Consider the following 18,129-nt stretch of genomic DNA (forward strand, 5'->3'; position numbering starts at 1 on the left):
CTAAATCAAAAGTATTTTGTGAACAGTATATTAAAGTTTTAATCTGTCACATCTTACTGCTAAAATTCTCCAAAATGAATTTCTATGGAAGGATTAAACTCACTATAATCAGAACCCTGGATTATATGAAAGGAAAAATTTGTGGATGGGAAACAAACAGGGGCAGAGCAGTAGCTGTCAAGGTCACTGTATTCTTGGAAGCATTAGGTAAGAAATTGTACTCTGAATAGCAGCTTCAATAAAAATAGTACTTAAGACTACAGACTATGAGTAGCCTCTTGTTGACTGCCTACTTCACAAGTCAATGATATACATATATTCACATGTGAATTTCTATCACAAAAAAAAGTGAGCTTGAATATCCTAAAATGTCAGAAAAGTTGGGAATTAGCAATGCAAAATAGCTTGGATTTCTATAACTTAAAATGACATGAAAATTTCAGTGTGTTCTATCATATGAGCACCATTAGGGTTAGAAGAACAAGTTCTGTTACACAAGCATTTTAGTACCAGTTGGCTTATGCCTAATTCCAGAACTACACATGCAGCGAGGCAGATTGCTATTCCACCAGGCTTTCCCATGGTCTAAAATCTTTCTCCTTCTCCTGACTGAATGAGACGAACCACCACCACCACCACCACCCACACACACACACACATCTCATTTTGTTTAGACTGTCCTAATTGGTCCTGGAAGAATAAGCGCAACACATTCTCATGAATTTATAGAAGGAGAAAGTTAGTAATTGGGATACACACTGAAACCTTTCTAGAAATACAATTCTTATGAAGTTTATCCAGAATGAGAATATAGGAAACACATTATTGGAAAATGATTGTCAGTCCAGATGTTTTTTACCACAAATCAAGAAACAGTGTCTGAACTGGAGGATATCCCAAGGAATAGATTCATCCCCCCCCCCATTTTAACTTTACACAGAAGAAAGCTGACGCCCCAAAATGTTTCTTGTCATGTTTGAGTGCCCAAATAGAGACGTAGGTTTTGAGCCAGGCCTAGAAAAGCAATCTGTTGCAAGCAGTACTCCATTACATTGTCAACTGCTATTTGATTAAATAAATCACATAAACAACAGCGTATGGTGCTTAGGAAGGAGTGTGTGGTTGTAAAAATGATACATTTTAATAATCCCCTGTGAGTGTTCTGAAAGGAGATGATTTCAATGGCTGCTTTTCCCCCCAAGACCTGATGAGATAAACTGATAGACGTGGTACCCCACTGAGAACAGCTTTTTGTGCCCTTAAGCCTTACACTGAGCCTTGTATCCTGAGAAATGATAGAAATCCCAGGGAGGGTTGTGCTCAGCTGACTCAAGAGAAGAAACAGTTAACTGCCACGCCACACCTCCTTGCAAACAACCAGGGAAAGCTTTCCTTAAAGCAGTACAAAATGTCACCACAGGCTGACGCTCTTTCTGCAAGAATAATGAGATTTTGGCTACCTAAGATGCTGAGCACACACTTTAATGCCTTTCTCGTATTCAAATTTTGTTGGTGGAAGTCTTGCCTCCCTCTACCTTCAAAACAGATTGTACAAGAGGCCTAAAATATATGGGTGACTACTGCGGTATCGACAAGTCAAAAGACCTAGAGGAGCAGCCTCTGTCTCCTGGCACGTGACACACACTGTTAAAACTGCTCCAGATGTGGGGCACCAGGAAAATGAGCCCCAAGGATGAAGCTAGGCAGTACCTCACTCCCAAGACTTCTCTCTGCAGAGGACACTGCAGGAGGCGCTCTTCCAGTCCGGGACTCACTTACGGGAGACCCCGTGCCTTCGAACCATAATCTCTCCATGGAAAGCACACAGACATTCCATGGAGAAGTTTGCACAACGTTAGCGCTATCATTCTGGGGGAAAAAAAAAAAAGAATTTTGGGGTTTGTGGCTTGCGATCCTGGATCAGCAGGCGCGCTCCTGCGGGAAAGCGCACAGCTGGTGACTTGGACTGGAGCCTGCGGTGCAGAAAGAAAGGCCATCAGGTCTGAAAGCGGAACCTCTCCCCTCTTGGCAGTTCCTAGTGAAGAAAAACCTGTTTTTCGACGGGACCAACTGAAAATAAATTCCAGCGCGACCGCATGAAAGGTTAACTGCTGTGTGCTGCAGTCCGGGGGTGGAGGTGGTGGAAGTGACAGTTTCGGAACCTGGAGTGAGGGGTTTAAAGCCAAGAGTGGAGATAGGCGTGTGTATTGTCACATTTCACAAACTAGCCCCCAAGCCTCCTACTTGACTCTTTTCCTGGGTTCCAAGGTGCCCTTCCCCCATCCTACACTGGGATCAAAAAAAAAAAAAAAGAAAAAAGAAAAAAAAAGTGAGACTACATTGTGCAAGATAAGAGAGGGGCCAGGCGCTCATCTTCTGAATATTTTCACTCTGCCCTACCTGTCTTAAATCCGGCGCTACTCAGGTTTTAGGGTCCCCGCCCCAGAGCCTGAGATTGGTCACTGAGATCTTTCCCAGCCTCAGAATCAGTAAACTCATTACCTCACCCAGAATTTCAACTTTGATATAGAGATATGGAGAAGGCAGCCCACACACACTGTCTCCCCCCCTTCCCTCTCAACCCCCCCCCCCCCCAGCAGCGGCTCCGAAACCCTGAGGATCTCAGGCTCCAGTGGCCTCCTTACTTTCCCTTCCTTCCTGGGAAAGATTCCTAGCCTTTGAAGACTCTTGAGTGGCTTCAGATCGCCAACACTGAAGTGATGTACAAGAATAAAAGATGCAGAGATGCGAAAAGAAAGTGAGTCCTGTTTTTCCTCCTCTTTGATTTAAAACGAGAGAGAGAGAGAGAGAGAGAGAGAGAGAGAGAGAGAGAGAGAGAGAGAGAGAGAGGCAGAAGGCAAAATAACAGGGAGTAGTAGCTTAACCCCTAGCTAGCCCCTAAATGGTGGAAAATCAAAACTTCAAACGGTTAGATCTAGGGCTCCACAGGGAAAAGTACCTGCCGCTTGGGCTAGCGTCTGGGAGAGCAATTGAGAGGGCAGGACTCTGGCATGTCAGCCTGCAGGCCAGCTGGTGGACGCCAGGGCTAGGGATGCCCCCTGGGGTGAGAAAAGGGATTCCCCACAAGATATTCTGGTTGGTGGGAATTTTGTCATCTTCCTTCGAGGATTCAGTGTAGAAGTGAGACCTGAGGCGCTATCACTGGGTGTGGAAATCAAGAAACCCTCATACAGGGCTCACAAACCTGCCTGCTAACCCAGTCCACACCGCGTGACTCCGCTGCCATCAACCCTACACTCACCACCCACCAGACAATGCAGCTGCTATGTCAGTGTTAATTTTCCCTTCCTTTCCGAGATAGTCAAAGTCCTCCCTTTGCCCTACCTTCCCTCTCAGGTCTTACATTGTGATCAAGAGGAAGTTACTAGGGGATTTATCATGACGAAGTGCAGGCAGTTATTTCGGCTCAAGCCAAGCAAAAGGAAACTGCCCTGGGTTCAGTGACGTGGACTTTGACACCCAGAAACTGGAGAGACTTTGCGGGGGAGAGAGTACAGCAAATCCTGGGGGCTCCTCAGCCTCAAGCTAAGCCCCATACAAAGTTCCTGGAGATTTTTCTCAGTGCTTGATCTCTCTGCCCAAACTTAAACAGACCAGTCAAGCCTAAGACGTGTGACACAAGTGACTGTTTCCAGGGACAGGTCCGCGTCCCCGCGCGCCTTATGGCTCCCTTACTTTCTCAACCACGCGCTAGGACGCTCAGTCCCCAGGTCACCCAGGGAACCGCCCCCGGGCCACAGCAACAGCGACGGCCGGGCTGCTTGCTCAGAGGCCATTGCTTACCTGGTCTGAGGACCGCGGCGGAGATCAAGAGGCAGAAAACCAGACGGCAAGAAGGGGACACCTTAGCTGCCATATTCCTCCTCCTTCTCGAGGGCCACCCACAAAGTCCACGCCGCAGAAGGGGGCGTCGTCCCCGGGCCCACGGGCCCGCTCACTCGTGGGTCCCGACTCAAAGGGACGGCGGCGTTTTCCCAGACACACGGTCCCCGGGGGATCGTGGCGCTGCGCCGTCGGGTCTAAGCCACACGCAACTTTCCTCCACGCGCAACCCGCAACTCCTTCCGCCCCCTCCACACCCTCCCTCAGTGTCTTTGGCTGCTCCTCCCAGGACAGGCGACCCTCGAATTCCAGGAGACGACGCTTCAGTAGTCAGTCAAGGTGGACGCGGTTCTTTTGGGCTGCTATCTTCGGCTAGTTTCTCTTCTTGCCAAGGAGAGGATAAGAAGAGCAATGAGAGTCGCACCGTCCACGGGTCACGGGGAACTCGAAGGGGTCGGTGGGGCAGCGCCTTGGGCTCGCACCGTGGGTCTCCTCAGGTGGCAGCCGCGGCAGTGGCTGGAGCGGCGGCAGCTGGAGCAGTGGCGGCGGCCGCGGGCTCGGGCAGCTCTGAGTGGAGGACGGGAAGGCGTGTGTAAGCTGCCTGTCTCCTCCTCCTCCTCCTCCTGCTCCTCCCTCCCGCCCAGCTTTCCCGGCGGCGGCAAGGAGCAGGTGGTTGGAGCGCGGATCCGCAGCCTAGAGGCGCTGCAGGACCGAGTCGGAAACTGAGCCGAGCTGGCGGTCCCGGGTGGGAGGAGAGCATGACGCCCCTGCTCCCCCAACTCTCGCGCTTGGGTGGGCGGGGCTGCCTTTGACTCCGCCTCCCAAGGGCGCACCCGCCAATAGGGAGCGGGCTTGAGAACCCGGGCACTGCCGTCTGCATTCGCGGTGGACTGGCTCTTGCTATGGGGTTCTCAGCGCCCCCAAGACACACAATCTGCGACCATCTGCTGTCCGCCCCGCCTAGTCACACAGCTATCTTCTTGCATCCGGAAGCTCAGCTCTCTGACTTCGCTCCTAAAGATTTTTCTCTTCGGTGACGATACCGCCTTCAGCTTCTGTGAAGTTGCTGGGGCAGCTCCGCGGGGGTGAGGAGAGCACCTTTGGTCCTCTTGGACCAGGACTAAGGAGGTGTAAAAGATGGAAAGAGCCACTTCCTTACTTCTCTAATTCGCCTTTTTCTCTACCCCTAGTCCTAGCTAGCGCACACATGCTCAAAGCAGATCATTTAGACAAGTATCCAGTACCAAAAAGTCAGAAGATATTTTTGCCTCCCCATCTCCCTCCCAGTAAGAATCAGGACTCTATACCATACTATACTTCGCTGTAGGATTTCCCTAATATCCCTTTTAAAAAGATATCATGTTTATTTTTAATTAGGCGGCGATTTTAAGTTACAAAACAAAACCCAGTTACTCGGGTTAAAAGCCAACTCCTCCTGGTCCGTTCCAGAAAGCCAGGCACCCAGCAGATGGGCAGGCTTCTCGGGCAATTTCTAATGCTTGAACCACCTCCCAGGCTTAGCATCAGGAAACCGTGCCGCTTTCAGTTCAGGCAGAAAGCATGAAGGAATATTTTCCTCTAAAACACCGGGGTGGAGCTCTTGGGCCCCTAAGTGGCTCTAACTCAGGAATGCGGGATTACAACTCTTATGCCGGTAGCATAATAAAATCCTGGTCCCTGAACCAGCTCGCGAGGGCATTAAATAGTCTTTCGTACATCCCAGGGTCATCCCCTGTGAGAAGCCACACTCCGGCAGAGAATGCTAACTAGTCACACAGGGTTTGGTCTTCAAAAGGCTGGGAACCACCAGCTACCTGCGGGTGGAGATGGGGGTGTCCCAGTATGCAGGCAGAAGCTTCGTGCACACACACACACACACACACACACACACACACACACCCTCAAGCACGCAAGCGCGCGCACAGTCATCTTTGAATTCCTTTCCATTCGTGCTTGAAATTATTAAACTCCATCTTCGATTGTGATTTTTTTTCCCCCAGAAGCTCTCCGTCTAGTTCTCCCCACGTTTACACTATTCTAGGATGGATCTCTTATACTTTTTTCCCTGAAAATAAGTAATTTTTCCCACACGGTTTTAAAATTTCCATTTCATTTGCATCTTATGAATCAACAGGAAGGCTAAATGCTAGGAGGCAAATGCCCCTTAACTCTGTATTCCATGCACAGAGCTAAACGGCTGGCATGCTCCTGGGAATCCTGCTAGATTCCCTTGGGGCATTTTTCTTCTAACTGCAGCCAGCCTTCAGTTGGATGTTTTAGTACAAATCATCCTGTATTTCTCCTGGATCTTAAGACAGACTATTTTGAGGCGAAACAGCACAGTATACAGTTGTACAAATGACAAAAGGCAGAAAGTCTACTCTGAAAAAAAAAAAAAAAGTCTGAACTGGTTCTGACATCGCCTAATGTGCATAGTCAAGTCAACCTCTCAAAACCTGAGTCTCCTTACTTGCAAAGGGGATAGCCATTGTTCCAGGCTTGCTGGGTTGGTTATTGTGAGCAAATGACCTCACACAGGACACTGGCCAGATGCAGTAGAAGGTGATGGGCTTTAGGGAATAGAGAGAGCCTAGGGAGAGCCCTGATTTGCACTTAGTGAGTGACCCTGATCAAAAATCAGACTCTCACAATTTAATTGTGGTCACACATTAGCAAGTCACATTTAAAGATACATCAAAATGTATCAATTGCAAATATTAAGTACGCACACAATTTTGGAAACAGTTGATTATATATGCATATGTGCAATATGTACAGCAGACTTGTGCATACACACACACACATATATATATATACATATATATATATGAACTTATAGTCAGTTGTCTTCAGAATGTCATTTAATGAGGAATATGTTCTACTGTAGGAAAGTGTCTTGGTAAACTGCTTGGAATAATAATTTAAAAAGTCGCGGTTCATATATAGCTGGGATCACAAAAAGTAATAATGGCATTGTTCTATATTAGATAAAATAATAAAATATCAAGATAGAAATGTAGCAGAAGGACGTGGTATGAGAATAAGAACAAAGGAAGAGACAAGATCTGACAGTATTAGCGGAATTGGAAGATGATCAGAGGCCCACCAAATTATCTCAGCTAATTAGCAACTTTTGCTGAATGCTCATGTTAGAAAATCCCAAGCAATGTTTGTGAAATCAGTAAATATTATTCACCCTCAAAAAAAGTTCCTGTTAATATAATACTTACTAGAAACTGAAGGCCAGAACAAGAAGTAGCTTCCTCAAGGCTTCACAAAGATTTAAAGCAACAACAAAGCTAGAATTCTAGACCAGAGCCTCTGATACTAGTATTGAACTCCTACCCATCTAGCTCACTGGATTTGTGTTACAATAACTATATAATTTGGGAATATGGGGTCTCCACTTGAACTAAAGTCCTCCATCTTCTCAAACTTGCAATAACATCTCTACAGTCAAACATGTTTTTCCTTGAGTGATGGAGGAGAGTCTTCTGTATTTCTGTTGCTTTCATTGGCTAATTAATAAAGAAACTGCTTGGCCTGATAGGTCAGAACATAGGTGGGTGGAGTAGACAGAACAGAATGCTGGGAGGAAGAAGGCAGTGAGGCAGACACTATACCTCTCCTCTCCAAGATGGACGCAGGTTGAGATCCTTCCTGGTAAGCCACCACCTCATGGTGCTACACACATTAACAGAAATGGGTTAATCAAAATGTGAGAGTTAGCCAATAAGAGGCTGGAACTAATGGGCCAAGCAGTGTTTAAAAGAATACAGTTTCTGTGTAATTATTTCGGGTAAAGCTAGCCAGGAGCCGGGTGGTGGGACACAGCCCACTGCTCCATTTTACTACACTTGAGGAAATTAATTAGGCAGCAAACACTATCTGTTTGAGCTGTGGAGCCCTGCGTGAGGAGTGAGGGGTGGGAAATGGTGTTCATTCATAAAAAAAACAGTCAAGAGTCAGAGGTAAACAAGGGAGTGTGGATTCCAGAGCAATGCAGAGAGGTGTTCTAGCTTCTTTTATTTTGTAGTGGTAAAATGCCAGCCACAGAATAGGAAGAAAGGGTTCTACTAAAATTTCCAGATTACAGTCTCTGATTGCCCAGAAGTCAAATCAGTACATCAAAGCAGCCAGTTACATCATATCTGTAGTCAAGAATAGAGAAAAAAAATTACATTCATGCTTATTGCTCAGCTGGATTTCTCTTTTCTTATATAATTCAGAAATGTTGCCTGAGGGTTAGTGTTGCCCACAGTAATCAGGGTCTTCCCTCATCAATTAACAATAATGACAGTAGCTGGGTAAACATTCACACAGGGTAGATTAATATAGACAATTCCAAACCTAATCAAGACAATCCCAACTTAATCTAGAAACTCTCAACTTAATCTAGACAATCCTAAACCTTGTCTAGATAATCCCAAACTAAATCAGAGAATCCCTCATCCTTCCTCAGCATTCTGCTTAGATTATTTTAGTTTGTATTGAGTTGATAATTTAGCATCATCATAAGAGAGAATTTGTCTTTCAGAATCTAGTAAACGGGCTGAGAATCTCCTTTCCTCATATTAAGAGGGAAGTTATTAGCTGCATCAATATCAAGGACACGTTTGTGACCATCAAGAATATATAGCATCCCAATGACATTTGTCAGTTTGGTCTTGGCTCAGAGCATTGGTATTCCTTACTGTGAGAGGTAAAATGAAAAAGTTGCTTATCCAGGTTCGAGACATTTCATGTTATCCAAAACATAAGAAAAACTTTGCATCATAGAGAACAAAATAATTTATCATCACATAGAGTTGTATATTCAAAGAAGTGATCTGATACAAAAGATGTTTCTTATTTAGTGTCTACTGAGATCAGAACTCAACACTCCTCTTCCAAAGCTCAGGCCACGATCTTTTTCCTTTATAAAACAAATCCCATCATCCTATACCAACACTCTCTGGTAAGTATGTATGCATTTAACAAGTAGAGTAGACTCCCTTCCCCCCACCCCCCACTGACTAATCAAAACTGTTTCTTACTGTAGATAAAATTTCACCAAAGAATGTCTGGAAACTGGAGAAATACATTCCCTACTCTAGTATATCAGAGTCAAAGATGTATGTTGCCCAAAAGGGGGCAACAAATTTAATGTACATCCTCATAAACCCTATTTGTGAAAGTGTATGTCTAATTTTTTGTCAACTTGACACAAGCTAAAATCATCTGAGAGAAAGAATCCCAACTGCGAAAATGATTCTAAAAGTCAGACTATACTCAGACATGTAGGGCATTTTTAAAAAATTAATAACTAGTGTAAGACGACCTGGTCCATTGTAGATGGTACCAACCCTGGACTAATAGGCTGTTGTCAGGGTTTCTGTCCTGCCCTGTTCCTGCAGGCACTAAGTCCCAAAGAAATCACATAGCTTGTAATACTCTTAAACTTAGTTCAAAGTGCAAAGTCTCTTCTGAGATCAATAACAATCTCTTAACTATAATTCCACTGTAACATCAAAATCAAAAAGCAGATCACATACTTCCATCCCTGACTTCAAACTCTATTACAGAGCGACAGTATTGAAAACAGCTTGGTATTGGCATAAGAACAGAGAAGTCGACCTATGGAATCGAATAGAAGACCCGGATATTGACCCACAAATCTATGAACACCTGATTTTTGACAAGGGAGCTAAAGGTATACAATGGAAGAAGGAAAGCATCTTTAACAAATGGTGCTGGCATAACTGGATGTCAACCTGTAGAAGAATGAAAGTAGATCCATATCTATCACCATGCACAAAACTCAAGTCCAAATGGATTAAAGACATCAACATTAATCTGACCACTTTGAACCTGATAGAGGAGAAAGTGGGAAGTAGTCTACAAGATATAGGCACAGGAGACCACTTCCTAAGTAGAACCCCAGTAGCACAGACAATAAGAGAATCAATGAATAAATGGGACCTACTGAAACTGAGAAGCTTCTGTAAAGCAAAGGATACTGTCAGTAAGACAAGAAGACTACCTTCTGACTGGGAGAAGATCTTCACCAACCCCTCAACAGACAAAGGTCTGATCTCCAAAATATACAAAGAACTCAAGAAACTAGATACTAAAACTCTAATTAACCCAATTAAAAAATGGGGTACTGAACTGAACAGAGAATTCACAACAGATGAACTTCGAATGGCCAAAAGACACTTAAGGTCATGCTCAACCTCCTTAGTGATCAGGGAAATGCAAATCAAAACCACTTTGAGATACCATCAAAGAATAGCTAAACTTACACCTGTCAGAATAGCTAAACTTAAAAACACCAATGATAGCCTATGCTGGAGAGGATAGGCATATCATCCATTGTTGGTGGGAATGCAAACTTGTGCAGCCACTGTGGAAATCAGTGTGGTGGTTTCTCAGGAAACTGGGAGTCAACCTCCCTCAGGACCCAGCAATTCCACTCTTGGGAAGATGCCCTATCATACTACAAAAGCATTTGTTCAACTATGTTCATAGCTGCTCTATTTGTAATAGCCAGAACATGTAAACAATAAATTTATATTTAAATAAATGTAAATTTAAGTAGACATATTTAAATTTATATAATAAATAAACAGGCCTTTTCCTTCTTATATATCTGAACTCCCGTTTCACATTCCCCTCCATTGTTACAGCCACTTATATCACAGTTTTCCTTCATTGTTCCTATTTAAAGTAGCCATAAACTCACCCCAGGGCCTTTGCAAATGATATTTCTAAGCTTTGGAAATCTTTCCCCCACCGGTTGATAGAGATCATTACATTGCCACCGTTGAGGCCTTTGCTTATATTTTGCCTTCTCAGTTAACCTTTCCAAGAACAACAATAAAAGTTCTCAACTGAATCCCAGTACCTAGATATTGATGTCCTATATTTCCTGCTTCATGTTTCCTCTCAGTCTCTATTATCATAAAGTACATTAAACACATATTTTGATGGTTATTGTCTGTCTTGCGATGGCAGTGAAAGCTTAGGGAAGGAAGAGGCTTGCTTCTGTTCCATGTTCTGTCTGAAACAGATAACATAGAGAATGCAAATGATATCATTTGATTAATGAATTCAATAATATGTGAATGAACAAATAAATCATTGTGTAAGGTATTTAGCAATCAGATGAAGGTGGAGTTCTTTTGACTGAATTTTGTTACGTAGCCTAAAGGTTCACTTTATTTTGTAGACACTCTAAGGCAGTGGTTCTCAACCTTCCTAATGCTGTGACACTTTAATACAGTTCCTCATGTTGCTATGACCCCAACCATAACGTTATTTTTGTTGCTACTTCATAAATGTAATTTTGCTACTGTTATGAATTGTAATGTAAATGTTTTTGACTGTAGGGATTTGTAAAGGGGTCATGATCCACAGGTTGAGAATCACTGCTCTAAGCTATTCTAGAATAGCTCTTAGAAATAGCTCTTAGAACAGATGAGATAATTCAAGTCTCAAGAGTCAAAGATTCAAATAAAATTCCATAGCTTTGGGTATCCTTCTTGTTTAGATGCAAGAAAAAAAAAGAAAAGAAAAAGAAAAAAGAAAAACTTTCAATTAGAGGAACTATATAAGATTTCTGAAACTTTTAAGTTAAAATTTGAAGGGTAATAAAAAAATCAGGATGTATATGAGACGGCATTAGTCAATTTTAAATATAGCACATTTATCCGAAAACTTTTCAGAGCAAACATTCTGCATAACATTCTGTACTGCATTTCACTTAGGCAAGATTATAGATTCAGTACCAATATTGCAAGGTCTACAGAGTTAGTACAGCATTAAAGATTTTAAGCCTTGGTGTTCTTTATACTCTGTTCTTTATGGAGTAAATTTGGCACAGTTATAATTCTGAGCAATGGATTCCACAAACATAGACAACTCATGACCTATTTGGCTCATAGCACTGTAGGACAAATATTTAATTTAACTTATTGTCCAGCATTATAAGATTTCTTGCAGTTGCTTAATATATTTACTTTTCTTTATAAGGGCAGGAAATTCATCTTTTGGTTGTACCTCAAGGTGAGAAGCTTGTGAGAAAAGGCAGTGCATATTAAAACATATATTTTGTTTGTGCAAACAAAGATATAAAAACCTTAACATGTTTTTAATGGTATGCGCAGAATTAGACATTTAGTCTAGCTAACTAACAGAAGGTAGAAGAGAGGAACTTGGACCAATGATTATGGGTTTATTTTTTATAACTAGTTAATAAACATCTCTGGGCCTAAGAATGATTTCTCTTGTCATAGAGAATAGTATCTGGTGTCATTTATTTCTCTAATGCTGTGTCAAACACTAACCAAAAGCCACTTTTGGAGGAAAGCTTTTTGTTTGTTTGTGTTTGTTTGCTTGAAGGTTTCAATCCATCATTAACGGAAGCCAAGGAAGGAAGCTCAGGAACTTGAAGCACTGATTATGGGGGAATGATGCTTCCTGGCCCCCTTCCTCTGAATTGCTTGGCTCCTTTCTTATACAGCCTAGGTCCACATCCCAGTGAATGTACTGTGAACAGTTCTCTTGGCCCCTTTACATCAACTAGAAATCAAAGAAATATCCCATAGACACTCCCATAAGATATTCTGATAGAGGCAAATTCTCCATTTGAGATCCTTTCCTTCCAAAATGTCTAGGTTTGTGTCATGTTGACTAAAACTACGACGGCACCCAAATAACAAAGTAAACAGTTTTGTCCAAGAATTAACATACCAGTTAGAAAATCTCCAAAGAATATACTTCTCAGAATTGAATCTCCACATTTCAAGGTTGTGTGTGTTACAGTTATTTCTTAAGATTTTAATGCTTGAGGTAATATTGAGTTTAGGATTAAATGAGCGTTCATTTCATCAATTCTCCCAGTAAAAGCAAAAATGTAGCCATGAGCAGCTTGAGAAGTGAGTGTAGGGAGAGCTCACCACTGAGTATGACAAAAGGTAGACTGGAGTAACTCAGATCTTTCCAATTCACACTCAGAGTTTCATAGTTTTATTTCTTCCAGACTACCTTCTGTAGCTTCTGGGATATTCATAGAAGGACTGAAAACTTTCAGCATTAATTTTTCCTCCCTGGGGGCAGCTCTTTCCATCCACACCAATTCCAGCTATGAAATTTCAAATTATTTTTTTCTTCTGCTGATACACCCTTTCAGCTCATAACAATTAACTTATCTTCGGTCTTCATTTCCTTCCAACTTAATGTAAAGCTTCTGTATGTTCTACGAAGGTAGTATGTTGAAATAGATGAGAACTCATGAAAACTTATGTATGAAGGGATGAAGAATAAGTGAATGGCCATCCATGCCATTCATTCCAACCATGAAAAATAAGATGCATCAAATTTCTTTTCTGTTTAAATTTCAGGCCCGATATATCTCTCTATCCAGATTGTGCACAACAGAACCTTTTGATTGACAGGTCAAGGAAATAAGAATAAACAAACAAAAGACAAAACAGAAATACTATACCATTGGGGAATCTAGTTTTACTTTCATCTCCTCTACATTAACGGTACAGAGGACAAACATTATATGCAAGTACCAGATAATGCTTACTCTTGTCACTATCATATACACTGAGTCTGAGGGGAATAATGAAGCTTTGGTATTGTTTTGTTCTCCAAAACATATGAAATAAAATAAAAAATTAAAAGTATTTGTGAATATATTTCTTACACCTGCATACAAGGTCAATATTAAGTAGGTTTAGATGGTTGAGAACTAAGTAACTTCTTTCAACTTTATTTGCTACACTTTTTCCTAAGGCACATTTTTAATCAATATATTACCTTCATTGTTGTTCTTGCTGGTGTCCTTGCCAGAAGGAATGAGAAAAGCGGTAAACAAAAACCCACAGAAATTCATATTGGGCTAAGCTTTTTGATTAATCTAACTTCGTGATTAATGTCATATGCTGTCAGTTTTAATAGTCATTAAACAAGAATTTGGCAAAAGTTCTTAATATAAGTCATTATCTGTCTTCTTCTAAAAATTGCCAACCTTTCAAGAATAGCAATGTTAAAGAAGTCCCAGCCTAGCATGGGATTATCCTAAACCCATCTTTTTACTTCATGGAACCTCAGCTGGCTCATCTGCCCGTCTTAAAAATAACAAAGGACTCCCTAGTTCAGCTTTCACTTGGTGAAATCTTTCTACAAAGATTGCCCAAGTTCTCTGACACTTTGCCTCTAAAACTACTGCTCCTGTACCCCCTCCTCCATTTGCATGGTGGAAACGATTCCCCAGAGCAGGATAAGCACACAGGTCCTCATTTCTGCTTCTATTCATGCAGGCAACTTGAAGACAACCAATATGGTACCATGGTACTTCTCCTATAGCACTTGAAAGTTACTGACCACTACAAATTGCCTTTTCTGTTTGTTATTGTTTTCGTTTGTTTTGACTTTTGAGGACTGGTTACATGGAACTAATCTTTATCTTGACTAAGGAGCAATGCAGTACTTGTGAGACAGTCTGGTATCAGCTTAACTTTCAGCTCATTCATTTAGGAGCTCTGCAATACTAAGAGACTTATTTCACATATCCATGTTACTTTTCTCCAGTAATATAAAACATTTGAATCCTATTGTTCAAGCAAACCCACCACAATGGTGCTTTCCCTACCTCTGATGTTTAGTATCGTTTATAGGAAGTTTTCAATATCTGCGTCTCTTGTTTCATGCAGATATCAAGCATGTTTTCTGTTTTATTTTCTCATAAAACTGTATCTTAGTGGTTCTCAGTCTTTCTAATGCTGTAACCCTTTAATATAGCTCCTCATGTTATAATGATTCCCAATATTAAAATTATTTTGCTGCTATGTCATAACTACAATTTTGCTATTGTTATGTTTTGTAATATAGATATCTGATATGCAGGATATCTGATATGTGACCCCCCAAAGGGGTCAAAACCCACAGGTTGAAAAGCACTATTCTAGCTCTTAAATGTGATTATTACAATACCTTTCTTAGTGTGTTTCTTAGGCAAAGAATCTACATTAAATCCATTTATTAGTGTAGGTTGCCAGTAAGGAATGCATGACCAGTAATGGTTAGAATGTATTGAACAAAGATAAGGACAGCTAATTCAAGGGAAGACAACTCTAGAATGTGAAACAATAAAAATAAGAATGCCTAAAGTATTATATATATATATATATATATATATATATAAAATTTACAACATATATTTACAAAATATATATTTAAAATTAAATATAAATATATACATTTTAATATATATATTATGTGCATTTTTGTACCATTTCTGTGCTCTTCCTGCAGCAGCCAAGAAAAGGTATTGAATCCCACAGAACAGGAGTTATAGATAGTTGCTAGCTACCATGTGAGGGTTTGAAATCAAAACATGGGTCCTCTGGAAGAACAACTAGTATTCGTGATTTCTGAGTCATCTCTACAGGCTTGGAATCTTCAAATTTTTATCGTGAATGTGCATATGTACTTAGCCATGTGCTGTGTATGCATGTATGTTGTGTGTGTATGTAAAACCACATGGAAAACCAGAGGGCAACATGAGATACCAATTTTTTCATGTACCATTTCCTCTGTTTATTGAGATAGTGTCTCTCACTGGCTGGAATTTGTCTGCCTGAACTAGCCTGTGAGCCCTTGGGATTGCCTTGCCCCTCCTTACCAGTGCTGAGATTATAACATTGCTATCATTTTTTTAAAATGTGGGTTCAGTGTTTTAAATTTAGCTTTGGTCTCTCTGTACTTAGCTCCTTCAGAATCAAAAAATTCAATACAATAATATACATAATCCAGACTCTCTGTGAATTTTCCATCTTTATGTGGCTTATTTTTCTTTATTCCTTTTAAACTATGACTGTCTGTACTCTGTCTCTTTGAAGACTTCATTTGATTTTTTTCAAAACCCATTTACCCTTTTTCTCTCCCAAGTCTATGTACATTTATCCAAAACTGTGATGCATTTAGAGTCTTTTCCATCTGAATTTGTCTTTATTGTGTATCTGTGATCCTTTTCAAACCAGGAAGACTTCTTAAAATGCTAAGCCGGAATGTGACTAGGGCCAAGGCTGCCTTGCCTTTTGGCTCTGCCCAGTTCAACAGGGCAGAGGTCTGTTCACTGCCTCTGAGACTGCTGGGTAGGAGCCATGCTCATCACCTCAACTCTGGTAACCAGTTGGCCCATGCTGCCACCAAGTAGCTTGAAGCACACTGCTCACAAAGCCCATTCAAGTGCTCTGCCTCCTGGAACAGCCAGAGTTCGCTCTGGCAAGCAAGGCCCAAGAAGCCACCATTTCAAAACAGCGCAGCTTTATTTTTTTATTTTGTTTTATTTTTTTCTGCTGCCACTGAATCAGTAAAACCTCTCTTAAAGGAGCAACAGCATTAAGCCAGGTTTAAGTGTATGGTGGGTTTATTTATTTGTTTATTTATTTGCCTAGAATTCCTTCCCAAACTCTCTCAGATTTTAAGTGGATTTAGCTAGCACACGTTGGAGTGCCAATTTGTAGTACAGAGGCTGCTTGTTCATTTTCCGGCTGGCCAGACTTCTGAAATAACAACATAGAAACCATATTATTTGTAATATTGTTTGGCTAATAGCTTAAGCATATTTCTGGCTAACTCTGTTTTTTAAAATTTTATTGATTTTTATTGAGCTTTACATTTTTCTCTGATCCCCTCCCTGCCTTTTGCCTCCCTCTTGAGCCCTCCCCCCTTCCCAAGGTCCCCATTCTCCCAATTAACTCAGGAGATCTTGTCTTTTTCTACTTTCTACTTTCCATGTAGATTAGATCTATGTAAGTCTCTCTTAGTGTCCTCGTTGTTGTCTAAATTCTCTGGGATTGTGGTTTGTAGGCTGGTCTTCTTTGCTCTGGCTAACTCTTATATCTGAATTTAACCCATTTCCATTAATCTATATCTCATCATGAGGTTGTGGCTTACTAGGTAAAGCTCCAGAGTCTCTTTCTGATGGGGCTACATGGCTTCTTTCTGACTCTACCTTCTTCCTCCCAGCATTCGGTTTAGTTTTCTCTGACTAACTCTACTCTTTTGCCCTATCACAGGTCCCAAACAGCTTTTTTATTAACCAATGGTATTCATAGCATACAGAGGGGAATCACACATCAAGATAGTATCTCTCACTGGCTTGGAAGTTGTCTGCCTGCCTGAACTAGCCTGTGAGCTCTTGGGATTGTCTTGCCCCTGCTTACCCAGTACTGAGATCATAACATCGCTAGCTTTTTTATTTAATGTGGGTTCAGTGTTTTAAATTTAGCTTCTCATGCAATTTCTGTGATTTAAACTCCAGATCCTATGCTTGCAAAGCAGAAATTTTACCAACTGAGCTGATTCCCTAGACCATGGGTACATTTTAATCTTAGCACAATAGCATGACAACAGCAAAGTTTTCTTGAGGGTCAACAGTTCTAAAGGACACTAATGTATGGAAAGTAGTCTCAGCACAGGAGGTGACATCAGTGATTCATCAGTGGTTGATTGCATGACTTTAATTTTCCCAAAGCCCATAGGGAAATTATACCCTTTAAGTTAGAGGACTTTCGCTAAGAGATGTAGCTCAGGGTTAAGATGTGTGAGATCCCCAGCATTGCGAATACAGTGAAGGGTGCAATGAGTGCCCTTAAGAAGCCTTCTTAGTCTGTGAATTCTTGCTGTTTTTTTCCAGATTTTCATCCTCAAAACACTTAGAAGTCTTAATGCCAATACTCTGTAGAGCGCATATCCTTTATTTTTGTATTGTTTTCATCTAAGAGCACAGTCATTTTACATATTTGTACGTGATATTTATAATATTGTCATATTATTGGGTTCTTCTTTCTTTCTCTAGAATTATGCTCATCATAAAGTTATCATCCAAAAGAAAAAAAACCAGACACACACACATACACACACACACACACACACACACACACACACACACATACACTCCTTTGTTTGTCTCCTAAAAACAGAACAGCGGAAGCCTGTGCTGGAATAATCATACCTTCCCAATAAAAGTCCAGTGAAAGCAAGTCTGTGAAGCTGTGGACATTTTTACGTTCCTGCATCTAGTTTTATCTCTGGCTCTCTTTGGTTTCACATGTCAACATTATCTCATGAACTCACTGTTTCCCAAACATACCATGGCAGTCTTTCTCAACCATGCCTTTGCGTATGCAATTCCCTCAGCCTGAAACATACCTCCCACACTCAAGTCTTTGTTTGCTTGAGATGTTTCTACTCATATTTCAAAACCCACCTCCCATGTCAATTTGTCTT

The 18,129-nt window shown here is 41.4% G+C and overlaps 1 protein-coding gene across 4 annotated transcripts in view; it reads right to left on the reverse strand.

Annotated features, from left to right (window-relative positions):
* The window catches only part of Alcam (activated leukocyte cell adhesion molecule), a 193,066-nt gene extending 188,661 nt beyond the window's left edge, over window positions 1-4,405 (reverse strand). For 2 of the 4 annotated variants that reach the window (XM_087900753.1, XM_085685536.2), the window contains exon 1: window positions 3,805-4,403. In XM_087900753.1, coding sequence (XP_087756879.1) covers window positions 3,805-3,877 — 73 coding nt within the window. In that variant the 5' untranslated portion in view covers window positions 3,878-4,403. Of the gene's footprint in view, window positions 1-3,804 lie in introns of all 4 variants that reach the window. The other 2 variants (XM_085685538.2, XM_087900749.1) reach the window with 2 other exon arrangements.
* Between the last annotated feature and the right edge of the window lie 13,724 nt (window positions 4,406-18,129).

Source organism: Myodes glareolus, chromosome 2, assembly GCF_982192425.1.
Source record: "Myodes glareolus chromosome 2, mMyoGla1.1, whole genome shotgun sequence".
Lineage (NCBI taxonomy): Eukaryota > Metazoa > Chordata > Mammalia > Rodentia > Cricetidae > Myodes > Myodes glareolus.